The following is a 19,551-nucleotide window of genomic DNA, read 5'->3' on the forward strand; positions in this document are numbered from 1 at the left end:
TCTTCAGCTGTAAATAGTCACTTATTGTAAAATGTCACAATTGTACCTTCAAAAAAATCCTGTGCAAAAGTTAAAGCCTCCTCAACACTCACATTGAATCTCTATTTTATTCTCTTCCTTTGAAAAAAATTAGTATGGGAAGTAATTTTGGCAAAAAATGGTAAAGTTACTTTTCACAGAAGACACTATTCAGCTATTTCTAAAGTCTGCAAAATCAGAAGTGTCCAAACCTCTCTGTCTTGAAATTTCTGCTTTTTGAAAAAAGTTACCTTTTTGACCTAAATACTTTCCTTCTCCTGTTACATGCTTATTATATATTTAATTTTTCCTGAAAACATATGTGCTTTTTACTTTTTTCCCTGTCTACATTATTTCATCCTTATCATCACTCTTCACAATCTCTTTCCTCGGGGTCCTCTTTTCTTCATCTAAGTTAATCTTTATTCTTCCTTAAGCTGAAGAAATCATCTCTTGATCATGCCATTTTCTCCCATTAAAACTTCATAATTTTCCTTTTAAAATTCATCGCACCCATAAATACATTGTACAAATATTTTCAAGCTCTTTGATTTCTGTGCCTGCTTTACTCCACTGAAAATGTGCCTAATAAAGTCACTAGTAGCCACTTGCTACTTAGCAAAAACTAAACTCCTCTCCCCTGTTTCCTTTGATCTTCGTGATGCTTTATTGTGCTTTAGTTTGTGGATCTCTTAATTCCCAAGGCCTGAAGTAGCTCAGAATTGAGGTTAACCTTCCTGGGGCAAGGCTTTGGCAAGCCTGTGTATTACCAGGCTGAGGGCTGCATTCTCCATCCATCCCATATTCAACAGCTTGTGCCACCAGCTGATACCTGCTGTTCATAAACCTCTTAAAAAAAACATTTCAAAACAGAAGAGCAATAATTTCAATTTTTTTCTCTGGCATCTTTAAGAGGCTCCTTGCCTTCTGAGAATTAGTGGGAAGATGGCCCCTGTTACTTCCCTCAGTTCTTCTCTTCTCTGGTAGCAGACATTGCCTTCTAAAAGCTTTATTAGCTGTCTAAGCAGGAGGAAGGAGGAAATAACACAAGTGAGAGTATCATATATGGAAATGAAAAGTAGGAGAGAATTTTAAATAATAGGACAATAAATAATAGAATTTTAATTTTAAATAATAGAACAAAAATAAGAGGAAACTATTTTCATGTTTGCCACATGTATATAAATCAGTGGGTTCGCTGACTACCCAAAGTTAGGGAAGAAATTAGAGGGAGGCTGAAAGTGTTGCAGAAACGGTAGGTATTTTCACATAAAGGGGTGCTGGTAAATATATTTACCCAGGCATATTCTCTGTCTGTAATAGTAATTGTGTCAAGTGAGTTTGGAATCATAACAAACAATACACAAAGCAATGCAGAAATTATTATTGTGTTTTCATATATTCAAGGCTATGCCATTGCTATGTTTCACTACAGTTCCTTGCACAAAGAAGAAACTGGGAAAAAAAATACAGCTTTATTTAATACAGATGTTAACAAAGTGGGACACAGTAAATAGCACAGTGATTAGTTACAGACATGCATACTCCTTTCCTAATGTTAGAAAAATAAAAGAAAAAACTATATATATATAAATTATGGCAAGAAATAGATTATACTAAAGTTAATTTGTAGAACTTACTGACTTGAGTTAGAAATTTGAGAACAAAAGTTTCCCATATAGCATTATAAAAGGGTTTGATGTTAATACAAATAACAGAAATACCTATTATAGATTAGCTTGAAAACCATGTCAATTAGAAATTGAAACCCTTTTGTTTCAGATCATAGGGCAACAGAGAGAATAGAAATTATGATATTCTAATGACAAGTGGTGTTGTTAGAGTTTACTGCATTAATTTAGACATTCCAAACTTGCTGATGTGTAAGACACTGGATAAATGAGAGGTTTGGTTCAGTCTGCCAGGTCCTCTGCGCCTACCTACATGCAGAATGAAGTACAATATCCTTTTAAAGCCAAGATTTCTGAAGCTTCTGCAGGTGAGCCTTCCTGCAGAAAATTGGTTATGTTCTGTGCCCCACTGAATATTCCTTTTGCCCTTTGCTTCCCTGCATCTCAATTATGCAACCAGCTAGTGGGAGCTGGGCTGTACACCCTCTCAGGGGTACAGTGCACAGTTTGCTTGATGGGATCAGTTACTGTAGGGAAGTTAGAGAAAGTATTTGTAAGTGTGCTGAAGTTAGAGGTGTGACAATAGTATAAAACCTGGCTACATTGGATGAAAACCAGGCTCGGAGTTTATCCAAAGTACTCTCTTACCAATTTTATTTTTAATTTTATGAAAGGTATGGTTAGAATCCAGTCAGCAGCAGAGAAACCCACTAATTGCTCATTAAGAAATGTTCTGTAATGCCTTTGTTAGCTTTGCAGTGTTGCAGTGGTTGGAATAGCTGAACTATCATTATCAAGATTAAAAACAATAGTCTCATAGTACTACATAAGCCCTTAGGAGAATGCCCTTTTTCCCTTTAAAAATCTTCCTCTACTGACAGTAAAGTCTATTTTATACCTAGCTGTAAGAAAATAAATCTTTGATCTGCTAATAAAGTTCCCACCACTCCAGTATGCTGTGACAAGAATTTTCTTTCTCTCCCTTAATAGACTGAAGACATTAAAGAGATAGCCCGGAAGACACAAGCCCTGCCGAAGGTGAACACTAAAAGGCAGCGAATTGTAGTCTTCACCCAAGGCAAAGATGACACTGTATTGGCTACAGGTATGTTTTTCAAATCTCCATTGTCACTCACAGTAAATATTCCAGCTAATCAATTACAAGTTGAGGTTTTACAATTTTCAAATGGTAGTCAGAGCATTTGCCTTGTGATGTTACTCCATCTTTCTCATCTTTTATGCTTTTAATTGTTTCAAGAGTCTGAATTTAAGAAGCTATTATTTCACAAGAATGCCTGAGAATTTAGTTCTGAACATTTTTATAACACAGATTTAAAATATTGATGCAGTTGGTCTTACTCAGGTTTTTATGACTCGAGATTTTATCTGTGTAGCCATCTTTGCTGCAAACAAGGATACACTGTGCCTGCTGAGAACAGCTGTGCAACAGTGTAGTATATTTAAACATTTGCAAAGAGGAGGAAGTGAAATCCAGTACTAAGTGAATTTCCAGGCTTTTTTTGCTTTGAGCAGAAAGTCTCACTTTAGCTTTTCTCAGCCGTCTGCTCTTCAATTCTCAAAAGAGTACGTGGGAAAAAGGTGTTCTAGCAGGATTCAAGCAGTTTCTGCTGTCTGAATTGATGATGTACGACACACAGATTTAAGCATTATAAACATGACTGCCTACCTTTTGACAGTCTCTTTAATTCTGTCCACCTATGCTTCTAGACTAAATAAAGCTATTAAAAACATGTGCTGTGGCGAGCCATTTTAGTAGCTCATTCCTTCACAAGGTGAGTTATTAGGCTGGGCTGAATTCCTCCTTTGGAAATCAAGTGAAGTAGAGGAATCTTTGCACCTGGGGGACTGGTGCTTACTCATACAATATTTGCCTCAAAATCAGAATTGGCTTCAGACTGTGGCTTCAGGGCTAGGCACTAAGCAGGTATGTCACTGCTATAAAGATCATTCCTAGCAGCAGTTTGAATTATTTCTTCAACAGTTTGCTCCTTCCCATATTTTGTTAGCTACAAACTGTTTTAAAGGGAATAGATACCAGTCACTGAGAGTTGGGTATGTGTATTGCACCGATGATGATGGAAGTGTTCCTTCCAGAAAGTTACTGCCTGATGTGAATGGCCCGTGAGGAGGCACTCCACTTGAGTATTGTACACTTGACTGAAAAATAGCAGCATAAAAATGTTTTTATACATGAGCTAGTAATAATGTAGTAAACCTAAATCTTATGTGTAACCCTCCTGTGCTCTTATTTAATTTTCACTGAGTACTTTTTTTATTCTTCAAACTGGAGTTGTTAACAAATCCATTAATCCCTTCTTTGATATTTTTACAACCAGGAGCTTATTTGAGGACTGACACTTGCTAATCTTAGCTGTTTGTTCGCTATGAAATGAACTTAAATTAGAGAATGCACTTTATATGCATGATAAATGTGAGATGGATAGAGACTGTATGCAATGGTGTCAGCTACAAAAGCAAACATGATAAATGTTAAGGCAGTTTTGAGCCGTGGGATAAGCTATTCAGTGCACAAGCATAGCTGAATCTCTTTGCTATGTTGTTATTCATGGCAGCCAAATAAATGTCAATAATAAAAGAGAATTAAAGATTTTCATTTCCCAGAGGCAGTCCTCTAATACAGCTTGATCTTTCATTTTATTTGTAATTCGTTCTTGTGTCAGGATGCAATCATTCGCCAGGCTCTGTGTGTCATGTTAAGTCATTTAATAATGATTAAGAACATAAAAATGTTTGGCCTGTGGGGCAATTCTCGAAAGAGATACCAATTTGTTATTGTTTTCCCCCTTTTCCTTTGGTGTGGACCATCTTTTTCCCACCTCCTCACATTAAAATAATAATGGAAGAAGGAAAATGTGTCCCTTAGTTTAGCATATGATGATGCCATAGAATGGCATAGAGTGCTGCTTACACACTTATTTCAGAGCTAACTAGGTCTACACTTTCAACCTGCTGTGCAATGTATAAAAGCTTCTAAATGATCTTAAAAAGAATTACTACATTTAGGAGTTACCAGCATAAAATTATTATCTTTTTTCTAATGCATGGGAGTATGTTTTTTTGAAAAAGCAGGCTGTGTGTACTTGTTTTTCTTGTCTTTCTGAGGGAACAGTGAAGTCTCAAAGAGCTTGTGCCTAGATTAAAATAGTATTTGCAGAGTCAGCTATGGATTTGGGTATGCTTGTTCATACCTTCTGCTGTATATTTTGTCCAGGTTAAGAATAATAAGAACAACATGTTTGTTATGTTGAACATATTTATGCAGAGACCTCGACAGATTGCAGAGAGACCTTGACAAATTAGAGAAATGGGCAATCACCAACTGTATGAAGTTTAACAAGGGCAAGTGCTGGATTCTGCACCCTGCACACAGGGATGGCGCAGCCCTGGCTGTGGGTACAAACTGGGGAAGGAGAGGCTGGAGAGGAGCACTGTGGAAAGGCACCTGAAGGTCCTGGCCAGTGGCAAGGTAGATATGAGTCAGCAGTGCCCTGGCAACCAGGAGGGCCAACTGTGTCTGGTTTGGATCAGGCTGTGCTCTGTGCAGAGCCTCCTTCCCTCTCCCCTGCCCCATGCATGGCAAAATGAGACAGGCAGCCAGAGGCTGTGGGGACATCTGTAACAGAGCTCTGTTTGCTCTGTCAAAGGCTCTGCTAAGGATGTTCCAAGCCAAGGCAGGCATGGGGCTGGGTTGTGAGAGAAGAGTGCACCTCTTTGAAGAGTTATGTATGGGTCAAATGCAGATCAGGTTATGGAAATTATGAGGGGATATACTTGGATACAGTTCTGGCTGGAAGGAGACGAAATAAGATGGATAAAAGGGGTTGTTGCAGATTGCTGGGCCATTCATGAAGGGGCACAGAATGATACATGCTGAAAATTTCACCTGGGCTTTCTAGGGCACAGTAGAGATGTGTGTGATATGAAGAAGTGCAGATACAGCTGGTCATCACATGTGGAGAGGACTGTGGCAACAGTTCTTCATTCCTGAGAATGGAAGTATCAATAGGTATTTTAGGAATGGAGCATAGGGCAGAAGGGCACAGCTTATTACCAAAAGAAAAGATTGACCAAACAGATTGGAAAATATAGTTCTAGCATGTGAGGGAGGGAGCTTAGACTGAGACAGCTGAAAAAACGCCTTCCTCCAAAAATCTGGCCTGGCCATACTGCGAAGATTTTGTCATCTTATGAATTGCTGCAATTTATACAACATTGTTTTAATGTCAACCAAAAATACTGGTGGCTTACCTCAAACAGACCACAAGCTGTAGGAAGTCAGGTATGGATTGACAGACAGCTTAGAGGTCCATGCAGCTGGAGCAGATCAATGAAACAGTAAGAATAAAAAACTACATCAGCAGTCTCAATCTAAGCCATTCCCATTTGTCAATCCACTTTCTTTGGCTGTCAGAATTATTTGTGTTTTCAGAGGAAAAATTTCTCTGTCTTTATCCTGGAGTGCATTGGGTCTTTCTGCTGTCTGTTCATATCTGCTCCATCACAGTACTCCAGCCCCAAGGCCCCTTTTCTCTCCCCTGCCTTCCTGTTCTCTGTCATTGCAAGGAAGAGGCAAGCTCAAATTCAATCTGAGTGTGATCAGTGTGTTTTAGAGGGAAGGAAAGGAGTGTTTAGGATTGGCATACAGGAGCTGTGACAGATGAAGTGTTGACTTAATTAACTGTCACCTTCCAATAAGACTCCACAGAGCACAAAGAAATTATTGTGGTCTGAGGTTTTCCTCTCTATGTCATAGAATTGTAGAATGGTTTGGGTTGGAAGGAACCTTTAAAGGTCACCTAGTCCTACCCCCCACAATGGGAAAGGACATCTTCAACTGGAACAAGTTGTTCAAAGCCCTGTCCAGCCGGACCTTGAATGCTTCCAGGGCTGGGAATATCTGCAACACCTCTGGGCAGCCAGAGGTACATTTTTTGGTGATGTTGAATTTTATCTTTTTTACTGAAAAACTTGGAGGTGCTGGACATTCTCTGTGACCTTAGAATGAGCATAGACAAAAAGATTGTAATTTTCTCTATCACTGATCCCCAACATGACTGAATTTTGATAGAACTCTTTTGGAAAAGCCGGCCTGTGAGAGACACCTGTGACAAAAGCTTTCAGCACAGAGGATTATGCTTAGGGAAAGGGACTGGTAACTGTAAATGAGATCTGTGGACTTGCTCAAAAAAAAGTTTATTTGAGGAACAGTATTGGGTTAATTTCTTGTGCAGATGCTCCTCAGCTGTCCTGGGAATTACTTGGCTATCAAGACTCTGATCCCACTACCACAGCCTTGTTCCATGATATCCCTGTTAGCAGGCCTGAGATCCCAGATTTGACTGAGTTTTGAGGTTTGACTAAGCCTATAAGATACATTTCACATTTCAAGACTTTCTTCTATAACCACAAGAAATATACATAAGCAGGGGAAGTTAATGAACATATGCAGTCTCCTGATTTCAGCAGCTGGAGCTTTTAAGAAATGTACTAAAAATCACAAGCTCTGGTAGGAACATATATGTCCTATCTATATGTATGCTCTAATGTTTGTCAGAGTTGCTCATAACAGTTTTAAACAAATTGCTTTTAGTCAGATACATTTTATGACTGGTCTTGGCTCAGAGGGAAATCTTCAGAAAGTGAGCAAAATCAGTTCAGCAATGGAAAATGCTTTTATATTGAAATATTTGCATAATTCAAGACCAGCTGAAGCTACAAACTTTAAACTTGGCTTGTTTTATAGCTTTAATAGAGGAAAGAAAAACAATCCAAATTTAAAGAAAATCACTTCAGCATTTTTCAAGTTATGAATGATGAAATCTGGCGTGTTCAGGGGTGAACATAGAATTTTCCATTCTTTTTTTCCCCCTGATGTTTGCAGGACCACCTCTATTTAAGGGCATGTTTGTAATAACCTCATTTGCTAGACTATGGCAGTGAAAAATAGATTTTTCTAAGGATTCAAGCATTAAAGCCAGGTTGGGCTTACTAGCCACTTAAATCTTCATTTTTTGGGACATATTACTTGAGATATTTCAGGAAATCTATTAGCAGTCTGGGCAAATGTGGTAAAAAGAGAGAAGTTGATCTTAAAACTTCATTAGTGCACCTACCACATAGTGCATGCAGAAACAGTTCTGTAGATTTTTGTGTTATCATTGTTGTTTGATCTAATCCATAAATTAAAGTCAGTGCAGTGTAGCCAAGTTAATATGTCACAATAAAATTGCAATGTTACCAAATTTAGAAGCCTGCCTACCAAGCTCTTGCTGTTGAAGAAATAGTAGGCATTTGCCTCTATGTGTTATCTGAAACAGAAAACTGAGCTGAATGGGTGTTGGTGTCACTCACTACAGCTGTTCTTGTGGTAATATATACAGATATGCTCAGAAATTTAAATTTTCTGTGTTTGAGCAGAACTAAAACCTGATCTTAATTAAAATGACAAATGATAGTATGTTTTGTGAATTATGAAACGCCTCTTACTTTGTAAATATCTGTTAGATCTTGAGTATTTTAGGAGGTTTTTAAAAACCCTTCCTTTAAGAAGGTTTATCACCTTCTGGATACTGAATGAGAGATTTTAAGAGCCATTCTTAGATCCCAATAGCATGATGGAGTTTGCTTTTTGAGGGGAATAAAGAGGGCTGATGTTCACGCATGTAGCTCGCTCTAAACAGAGGTCAGTAGGTTTTCTTTGTCAGGTTGTGCTGCAATCCCAGACCAACATGTTACCCTGTGAGCCTGCCTGTATAACAGAGAAGTATTTGATACTATTGACACTGCTGACATTTTATGGTGGGTCTGTTTGCAGCTCCTCTTCTGTTAAGTTCCTGAGTATAATGTGTTCTTCTCTAAGAAGCAAGAAAAGATTTTATTTTTTTTTTCCCTTGCTTACAGCTCTCCTGCTTGGCCTTCCAGACAGGAAAACCTTGACTTGCCCTTTTTTTATCAACTAGGCTTCCTATGCATTTATACACACCAGAGTAGTACCTTGGACCCAGGGAAACAGCAGCTGAGTTTTATTACCATGTGCTCTCTTTTTCACACAATTACACACTTTCACTCTTCCCTATACATTTATATTCACAAATAGAAAGGATAATTTCAAAAACAAAAGTGGGTTTAGAAAAAGAAAGGACATTTTAGTCCCCTAATGGCTTAACAAGTGAGCCAGAAAGCCCAAAATAATCAGTTTTTTTGTGTCTTATGAAACCAAAAAATCTAAATTAATAATTAGCATTTGGTGGTAGGGATTAATGAATAGCAAAGCTGGTAATACCTTTTTGTAACTGAGACCATTCATGCTTTTTTGCTGTGTGAGAGTGGAAGAGCATTTTATTGGAGAGGTGAAACACATTATTAAAACCTAAATTCCTGGATACAGGTATCTTGACTGGACTTAAAAGTGTACCAAGTGTTGTACCTCAAAGAATGTGTATGCACATATGTAAATAGGCACATGTGTGTGTTTCAGTAATTTCATATTGATTTAAGAAAAGGATTCTTCTCTGGTCTACTGTGTCAATACACCAATTCAGCCCAGAAATTGAGACTAAGATGGGAAATCCCTTATTCATGTATAATCACCAGGAGTAAGGAATATCAAACCTAGCTCCATTTTCAGGTGCTACAATGAGTTTACATTCTACAATTCTGAGGAAAAAATAGGCTGTGGAAAAATGCATGTTTGTTAAATGACAATAAATATGGGCCCCTACTCCATTCCTTAGAACTAGCCTATATTTATTCTTCCAAGGAAGAATTTCTGTACTTGTTTCTCAGATACTGATACATAGATTTAGGAATTCAGTTTTTATACTGTAATTCTAAAAAGGATTCTTGGAGGCATAACTATTAATAGCTAAATCCACTGCTTAGTTAGTAGAAATTATATGATATTGGAGTGGCAATACAGAATGAAAGAGTAGAAACAAGACTGAGGCAGATCAAAGATTTATCTCGAACGTGATGTTTGCAAGTATACAACAGTGGGAACTTGGGAAAGAGGATAAAACCAGAGCAAATCTGGAATAATAGTTCCATGTTACACTCCAGCAAAATGTTGCTTGGGGATTTGTGAACTAGAGATGTTGTCTTTGTGCTGAATAGGCCAGAATAGGATTTTATTATACATGTCTTGTGATAAGGAGTGTCACAGAGACTGTTATGTAAAGAAATACATCCTGCTTGGCCAGTCCATAACCATTTCATGTACAGTGTCTTTTTACTTTTGATTTTGAAGAAGTCTTGCTTACCTCCCCTGGACTAGTCTTTTTTCCAGACTCTTTTTGTATTCTGTTTACTTGTTCTGTGTTTGATCCATAATTCTGACACTCTGAGCCACCCTTCACTGCACCTTTTTGCAGGTCTGCTTAGTCTTTGTGAGTGGGGGACCAGAATATTCAACTTGCAGGCTCCTGAGGAATTTAGAAAGTGGCTTAATTTTGTTGTTTTCTTTGTTTTGTATTCCTCTCTTAATAGTTCCTAACAGCTTCTTGCTTTTCTGGCTGCCAGTTATGATTGATCTGACATTTTCATAGAATTATCTGTTATGACTTCAAATTTTCTTTATGGTAATTTCTGGTTTAGAGCCCATCATTGTGTATTTAAAGCTAGATCATTTTTTAAATGGGCACCTTTTTTGCATTGATTGACAAAGAATTCTATAGCCCTTTAATCTTGGACACTTTTACATTCTTCACTCTCGGCTTTTGTTTTTACTATCCCAAATTAATTTAAATATCTCATAAGAAGACAGTGCCTGTTGCTCTGCTCCCTCAGAAATGGTATATCTAGGCAGGAGATGCTACCCCAGAGCAGGCACACACAGTTAGCATTGAAACTGGACTTAGGCAGGGGGATTTTGGAAAGGCAACCCCTTAAATCACTTCAGGCCTTTATTGCTTGACTCTGGAGAGCAAAATTGAAGGAATTTACAGTAACATACTGATTTAGGGGCCATTGAATCCCAAATAAGCATTCTCTTTCAGGAAAGAAAGTACCTCTAAACTGCAGTGGTTTTTCTTTTTTTTGAGGCATTAAACATGGTGCTTTGTTTTGAATTTCCATCTAGCAGCAAAGACTCAAGTTCCAAAGTTGGAATAGAAGTAACTTCAGCATTGGCTGATAATGCTGTAGAATGATGTCTCAAAGCAAAAAGCAAAGAATACGGGGACAGAGCCACATAAGGAAAACAAACTCTATTTTCTCTTGTGCTGAAAACCACCAATTTTATTATAGAACTCAACTGGAAAGGATGGTGAAACAGCAGAATCAGTAATTGTGAAGCACTGGAAGTGGAACAGCCTTCCAAGTGTAATTTGTGCTTTTCACATATACATGTAATTGATGCAACTTTGTGAAGGATATCCCTGTTTTCTGAAAATAACACCTACGTACCCACCTACCTGCCCACCCATCTCCCTGTACACCAAACAGGGAATTCTGGTGGCTTTTGGTGTTTCAGTGACTGTCCCTACATCTACAATGTTATGTCAGTCTAAATATATCTTTCTGAGTTTTTGAAAAAACTGAAGAAAATCCAAATCTATAGTATTCTGATTCATAGAAAATAGTAATCCTAGGCACTTTTAATTAAATGTATGCTTTAAGTTTAAAGTTCACCACTGTCCTTTTCTGTGCAGTCATTCAATGTTCCTGCAATATTCAGTGTTGGACACTTGCCATTTCTCCTTAAGAACATGTGCTTTAATGAGTTGAAATCTGAAACCTGCGCTTTAAAGGTTTACAGTGCTTAGACTTCTCACCTCCCAACATTTTAGGGTTGAATCATACTAACAGGATGTCTGGTTTATGAAATTATTCCAATAGTATTTTTTTACCAATAATTTTTGAGAAATAGATTTTCTCAGTATCCTAATTTGGTGTGATTATTTTTTTCATTGTAAGAAATTAAATGTATGGCTTGTTCAGCAGGTTTCATAATAGATCAATAATTTGTTGGCTTAAGTTGTTTTTTTCCTGTGGAGATGTGGGAAGATCAATGTCTGTAATGCCCTAGGTCAGGATCAATAGTTTTAATAAAACTTCATTTTTTTGTTGTTTTGGGGTTGTTGGTTTTTTTGTTTTGCCTTTGTACCTTTTTATACCTTTGTATGGTTTGCTTTTATTAAGGAGCTTTTCCTTTAGTTTGAGACCATTAATGGTTTTCAGATAACGTCACACTGCCCAAGGTCAAGGCCAGTTTGAACTAAAAACTCTACTTATCAATCTTTAAATATATTGGATGGGCTTACATCTTTTAGAAGACATAAGAGTTAGAATCACTGCTTTCCAGGGACCAAAGTTAAAGCAAAACAAAATCTCAACCTTTTGGGAGGATGACACATTCAGGCCTTTTGTGTGTTTCCTTAAATAAATAACAGGTCTTATTTATGGATCTCATACTGGCATTAACAACATGGGTAACTACTGTGGCCTTGACTGCTCTTCAGTTAAAGATACTAAATGCTCCATATGGACCTTTATAATGGTATATTGCTCATTCCACAAAACATTTTGAAATAAGATATAGCATATCTTGTTTATTCCTGAAATTCTGGGTGGGAAGAGGCAAATTATCAAAGTGTATGTTATCAGCTGGAGTGCTTGAGAGAATGTGATGTTGCTGTCTCTGAGGCTCAAGCCTGTGTCTTCTGAAATCAATGGACAGATCTCATTAACTTCATTGGCTATTGATTATGGTCATGGAGAACTTAAAACATTCATGAATATTAATGGGTTATACTGATTCATGTGTCTCTATGTGTGTTGTACCTTGTCTGGAATCTGTGTTTCAATTTTTGTAGTTTACCTAGAGGTTATAGGGAAAGCAAACTTCACATAAGCAGAAAGATTTGATAACACATTTCACCTGGAGGTCTTTGTGTGGTGGAAGTGAGGGCCACAAAGAACTGCACCCTTTGACCACTGGCACCTAGGCACCTAGATTATCTCCTGTAGGAGTTATTTTTTCCATTATTTTGGCAGTGTTAGCCTGTTTTTTACTTGGCAGCAGTTCACTTCATAACAAATCACCACAGAGGAGTTTGAACAGCAGAATCTGTACTCAGAAGGTGCCCTACAGACTCTGGTAGCCCATCATCTTTAATTTAGAGATTTTATTTCCCATCTTGTGATTACAGTTGAATGAACATTGTAGAAAAGTTTAAATTGTAGCTATCTGTGTCATGCTTTTGCCATAAATGATGGAACTTATGTTTTCAAGCCTCTAATCTTCACTTGCTCAAATAGTCTCTACAGAATAATTGCACAGAATGGAAGGCGAGTAAAATGTGGGTATGTATGGTGTCCCTGGATGAAAATTACTGCAGGAACTGACCCTTTGATTAGAAGTTTCTCTTCTGTAGCATCCAGTTTCAGACAATGAAAGTTGTGGGAAGTAGATGGCCAAATGGAAGACAAATCCTTAGCTCCAGGAGGGACAGAGCAGAGATCCTTGATAGTGGAAAAAGCAGACAAAGGGGATTTGAATGGGTCCTGCTTTGCCTGACTTTGGGGACTTGGAATTTATTTTGCGCAAGATGACAAAATGTCTAGAATGAACTTTGAGGGCATGTGGAAGGCTAATTAAAGTGCTTTGAAATGGTTAATTGTCTAAAGGTAGAATTGTGAGATTTTATGATCTGTTTGGCTCAGTGATTTCCACAGTAGGTTTTGGAGATAATGCAAAGTGGAAATTATTTAAATGCCATACGTGAAACATAGGCTGTGCTTGTCAGTGTGATACCAATGACTTGGCCTTGACATACCTGAGCATATTATAGACTCTGAAGTGGCAGTTAGGATATAAACCTCTGGATGCCAAAAATAATGTTTATGTAGTTATGTAGTTGATCCCATATGAATGAAAGTAGGCTCTGTCTTATTTTCACCCTAACTGTTTTCTTTGTTATGAATAATAAAGACAGTAAAGTAAGCAGACCTGGCATAGAGTATATACAGACAGCAGATTTTGTGAATAGGGCAAACATGGACTGGTTTTATATTGTTATGTTTTGGCTATACCTACTGAATGATGTAACACTAATGTTTGTTCAAAAAGAATGCACGGAGTAGTCTGACAGCAGATTTAAAGTTTGGGAGGCTGCATACACTGATTTTGTTTGCTGTAGTTCACTACCCTGTGCCCCCCACTGCCTTCCTAATCCGTCCTGATTCTTCTGCCTGCCCCAGGGATTTGCAGTCAAAACTAAATCAGAGAGGAGTCTATGGAACCAAATATTTATGTCCCTTGTAACGTGACACTGTGATACTGTACTGTGAACCTGAAAAGATGCCAGGCCATGCGTTGTGTCTAATAGCAGTTGATCAAAAATGGAACTGCAGAACTGTACTCCAAATTGTTGGCTGTATAAATTTGATAATAAGTACATTTCTTGATAGAATAGAAGAGTGCAGCAAAGTGTGCATGCCCTCTCTTCCCTCCGCACCTGTCCAAGTGCAGAATGCTGTTTGTACAGTACATTGTCCTCGCTGACAAGTGAATAAGAATTTTTAGGAGCAGTTGGCTATCAAGTGATGGCAAATTTAAAGGTTATGCAAATTGTGCCAGTACAGCCCAGCTTGTTTCAGACCTCTTTTCTCTATTATCATATCAATTGAGTCAGCTCATAGTAGACAAAGCAAGGTTATGGGAACCACCTAGAGCATCATGCACCATTAAACATCAATGCAGCACACATGAACATCTGCAACAACGATCTTATTAACAGAGGGTAGAACGGAAGGCAATAAACAGCTTTCTCAGTCACCTAATTGTAAAAAATTTAATAACGTAATACTTGCATTATTTATCAACAGCAATTTGGTCAAAAATTACAATTGCAGTGGATTAGATTACAATACCTATTGTCTGCTGTAAATTGGTGCAAAAATATGAAAATCCTTTTGTGAGCAATAAAACACTTTAGTTAGTAGAATGCTAAAAATGCAATTTCTTTCAATTTCTGGCACATCATGAAATATAAGTATCTGCCTTTTGCACTGACATTTTTATACTTGGCTAAAACTAAATATTATAAAAGAGCCTAAGAATTGTTTTTGATTTCCTGCTTATCTAGATAGCTTGAACATTTCAAAAATCAGGGCACAGTTGTTTTGTTGTGAAAAGTAACATACAGAAAACATAAAATGGTCATGCGTGTGTGCAGTCAAAACAGACATTTGGAAAGATAAAGTAAAGCATATTAGATGTCTGTACTGGCTATGTGTTGTGTGTTTGCTTCTGGAGGAGACACTGCACTGCTTTAGAAAATGAGAATACGTGAAGCTGTGCTCTCAAACAGCTGAGGGAAATGTATGCAAAAATTAAAGTATGTTAGAAGTTGATAAAAAAGAGAAAGGAGGTTTGGCTCTCTAAGGCCAAGCCAAACTCCAGGAATAGGTTAGGCTTGAAGCTCGCCCTTTGCTGGAGTCAGATGCATGGGTGGGGAGGGACAGCCCCTTCTCCATGGAGGGGGGCACTGCTGCACTCCCTGGGAACCAGAGACTGCTCGGGAAGCTCCGAGCTGCAGGAGGAGAGCACCACTCTTCCACTTTTATCCTGAATGTGCAAATTCTTAACTACCTGTTAGTTAAGAATTAAAGCAGACAGGAAATAAGAGACTGGCTGAATAAATCAATACAGGCTCAAAAGTTGAGTTTGACAAGTGCATTCAGCAGAGAATCCTGCTCCAAACATTAGTCTGCTTCCAAGCAGCTTTGTTCCTTCCTGGCACCGTCTGCTCCCGACTGTTGCCACTGAGTAGCAGCAACAAGATCAGATTTGTATTTATGTGGAAGAAGAATGAAGCCTTCTCAGTTTGTGTTAGTGTAAAAATCCAGATTGTGCCAGGATCACTGGCTACACTTAGCCTCCTGGTCAGCAGTAGACACCTCAGTCATTGCTTTAATCAACAAGAATCAACAGGTGATGGCGAAGGATGTGGGGAAGGAGGAAAAGTGATTAGACAAAGATGAGTACAAGCTTGGTAGAAGGATGAATTAGGCAAATTGAGAGTTTCAGGCATTATATTTGTTACCACAGAGAAAGTTTTTCTTTAAAAATGTTAACATCTTTCCTTTTAAATCTGGTTTTATTTCCTCTAGGAAAAGATGGCCAAAAAAAGCAGTGAAACTGTCTAAATAGCCATTAAGTGTATGTTTCCTGCTGAAATGCTTCTAAAAGTAACAAATAACAAATATTTTCCATTTCCATTTTTTTCCGCATTTTTTGAGTTGCGATTCAAATTATCTCACTCTGTAGGTCAACTAGAGTTTTTTCCTGCATATCTCTGCAGTTTTTAAAGCAGTATCTGCTTCTTGCCTTTTTTCATAACTTTTTATAACTTAATTGTATCAGCAGACTGTCCATATTTTTCTTATACACATCTATTTACTTGCTCACCAACCTTGCTTTTCAGTTTGGACACTCTTCAGAGCAGGATTCTTTTACTTCTAAAATGTATCTTGGTGGTCATCTTGACAATACAAGAATAATACATATTACAGAGATCATGAGTTGAACTCACCTGTAGGCACCAACTGAAGTTTGACTAATCTTAAAATGTTTTATTGCTTCTAAAAAGATAAGTGTGTCATTTTGGGTATTATTTTGGAATCACTTAAATTTGAATTATTCCACAAATTAATACTTAAATGAAAAGTAACCAGGAGTGACAGGCGGTGATAGGAGTCTGACAATGTTCTGCAAAGAGAGAGGCTGGACAATTCTGATTTTTCTCCTAGGTTACTTATTTTGCTTTTGTCAAGCAGCCTGACTTTAAAGCATTGGGATTTACATTAAATGACAGTGCATACCCTGTAAAGCCTGTTGGGTTACCTTTGTGGGTGCACATATATGGGTGAACTGCAATGCTTTAAAGGCCTTCATACACAAACATATGATCCAAGAGCTCTTGCCAGAAAATATTTATCAAAGCTGATATTACAGTAACTGTGTGGAAATCAATTCAATCCACTGTGTAGTCAAAAACTGTAAAAATTCAGGAGTGCATAATTTACATCAAAATGTGTGTGATGTTATTTTTAAAAGGTGATAGATTTACCATCCTGTTTATGTCAATGGTTAAACTGGTAACATGATACTACAAAGATCATGGTTTGGGGTATTTAATTATCTAAGAAATTATCTGCAACTAATGTAGGGGAAAAATAAGCTCCTTTATTTTGGGCCAGATTTTTATCTTAGGCTGATATAACCCTTTAAAGAATTCCAATAAAAACAGCAGAATTTCTCTGTTTCAACTGGCATTTTAAGAGTAGGATATTTTCTCATTGACCTTAGAACAAATTTTGGCCTCCATTGCAGTGACATCTTCTAAACAGATTTAAAACCTGCTAAAGTCTGATAAAATTCATTTAGTAAGCATGTTTTATTCTTCAAAAACAAACAAGTACTCGTGGGAGATCTTAATTAAAGGAAACATGGAGCTTACAAATACAGAATGAGAAGAAAAAAATTTGTAAAATTCTAGAGCTGAGCTCTGAGATAAAAGGGTGAAAAATTGAAATTTCTATATGTGATCTGAATTTTTAACAGCACTGCTGTAGAATTTCTGTGGTATGGCTATCTCATCAATGTTCAGCTAGTAGCAATTTTTTTTTCAAGGAGAAGCAGATATATACATTAACTTATTTTTAGTAATATATCTAGGGAAGGCTGTCTCTCTCATTCCAATGGACTGATTTTATTTATGAAACTAAATATAAATTCTCCCAGAAGAAAAATCTCCTTCAGAGCTGCTCTGTAGTGACCTAATGCTCACTCCTTCTCTTTTCAGTCTTACTGATGCTCAAGTGAAATGGAAGTGCCTTGGGCCCATTTCTGCCTCCACTGACAACCCATGCTTCTCAGATTATCGTGTAGCATAAAAAAAGCTGTCATGTAACATGGCATTTATTTAAATGATGTGATTTCTGTGTTCACCACTCTGAAACTGAGGTATAGCTAAGAAAGCTTGCAAGTTTTGACAGGTGTGTTTATCCCGCTAGGGCAATATGCTTAATGTATGAAAAATGTGAGGCAGAATAGAGTTTTTGTCCTACTCAAAATCAAATTATAATATGTTTTTCTCTCTCTTATTTAGTTTGGTTTTGTTTTGTTTTTAGCCAATGCCCTGATAAGCTTTTGAGTAGGAATTGCATTGACATGATTTATAGGTTGGTACATGTCAGAAGATTCTCCCATAGGACAGTGTTTTGGTGGCCTAGCTGTGCAGTGGTTTAAAATACATCTGTAGAATACCACAAAGTGAAGTAGAAGCATACATGTTTCCTGTTGGTGTGTTGGTCAGTGAATGCACACATGGTCTGGTTTCTGAGCTGAGATGTTTCATTTTTGCACAGTCCTCATAGCCACGCTTCAGAAGGCTGAAGAGTGTGTGTGAGCAAAACATGTGTCCCTGTGACCCAGACACACCTTTGGGATGTGTTCCTTACACTGGACATTGACATTCCAGCTCTCATCATCTGTGTGTGTTCACGAGTCTTGGCTACCTATTTACAAATGGAAATCGATTTATTTGTATTTTGAATTCCTATACACAGCTCAAAAAGTAATGATGGAGGAGCATGGCTTGGTATTTTACATGTGAGGATCAACTAAGATGTACAGTGCCCAAAGCAATGCATGTAGGATTTACAGTGCAGGGAGAGATACTTATATTTGTTAATATCCAAGGCCAGATGTGATTTTTTGTCACCCTGTGCTCACTGGTGTGGCTCAGCTCACTGTGGTAGAGCCTGCTCTTCATAAGAGACCAGGATCATACAATTTATGTGCTTTATTTATTGTAACCCATCTTTCCTGTCTTCAGGACTGATTTTGATCTGAGCTCGTTGTAGTACCTCCAGACAGTCATTGTGTTGTAGCAAAGAAATAAATACCTGCAGAACCTTTTGTTGATTTTGGTGCCTGTGACTTCACACCCCTTGCCTTTCCTGAGTCCTCAAGCCCTTTGTGAGCCCAGGCAGAAGGCAGAGGAGAGGCTGGAGCTCTGAGCAGTACCTTATGTCTCCAGCAGCCATGCTGAGCTAGAGCAGTGCAGTCCTGGCAGTTCAGTGGGCGCAGTTTCAGCTGCCTTGGAAATCAGTGCCTGCCGGGCAAATGGCAATACTCCTGTGTGCTCAAAAGGCTTTTTCAACAGAGTTCATTGCCATTCTAAACCTTAAACATTGTGACACATGCCAGAAAAATTCTGCAGCTTGTTCTTTAGGGCAGTTTTTCCACATATATATATATATGCACATATATATATATATATATATATATATATATTTAATGTTTTATTAGCAACAAACTGAAGCAGAACTAGTATTTTCTGTTGACCTCTTTCTTCCCCATCTTTTAAACAAAGTGTTATGTTTACTTGTGCTAAAAATGATTTAATATGAGAAATAAAGCAGAGATTCAACTGGCAGTGAGATATAGAAAATAATGACATTTAAGTGTGCCCCACACCAAATTTTGCCCATAGATGTTCATGAGCCATTAGTCAATGCTATTACATTTCTTACAATTGTTGTAACTATATACAGAGTTCTGAGTCCAATCTTGTGCTGATATAAATCAAGACTTATTTCAAAGGAGTGATGTTGAATTAACAGGATTGCAGACAGAATTGGGGTAGGTTCAGAGGATACACACTGTGTGCAAAAATAGTGTTTAATTTTACATTTTACATCATTGCTAATGGTTGATGTGTATGAGTGTACAAGTTGACTCAGATGAACCTTCTTTCCCCTATTAACTCTAATCCTATGAATCACACTTCACTGAGAGGCTACAAATACGGCTTCTGAATCAAAATGCTCTTGACCAGATAATGGTACAATT

General features: G+C 37.7%; 1 protein-coding gene across 2 annotated transcripts in view; it reads left to right on the top strand.

Moving 5' to 3' along the window:
- The window catches only part of ADK (adenosine kinase), a 268,379-nt gene that overhangs the window by 225,263 nt on the left and 23,565 nt on the right, over positions 1-19,551 (top strand). For both annotated transcript variants that reach the window (XM_054637303.2, XM_054637304.2), the window contains exon 9: positions 2,640-2,754. In XM_054637303.2, coding sequence (XP_054493278.1) covers positions 2,640-2,754 — 115 coding nt within the window. The remainder of the gene's footprint in view (positions 1-2,639; positions 2,755-19,551) is intronic.

This window comes from Agelaius phoeniceus, chromosome 9 (assembly GCF_051311805.1).
Source record: "Agelaius phoeniceus isolate bAgePho1 chromosome 9, bAgePho1.hap1, whole genome shotgun sequence".
NCBI classification, from domain to species: Eukaryota; Metazoa; Chordata; class Aves; order Passeriformes; family Icteridae; genus Agelaius; species Agelaius phoeniceus.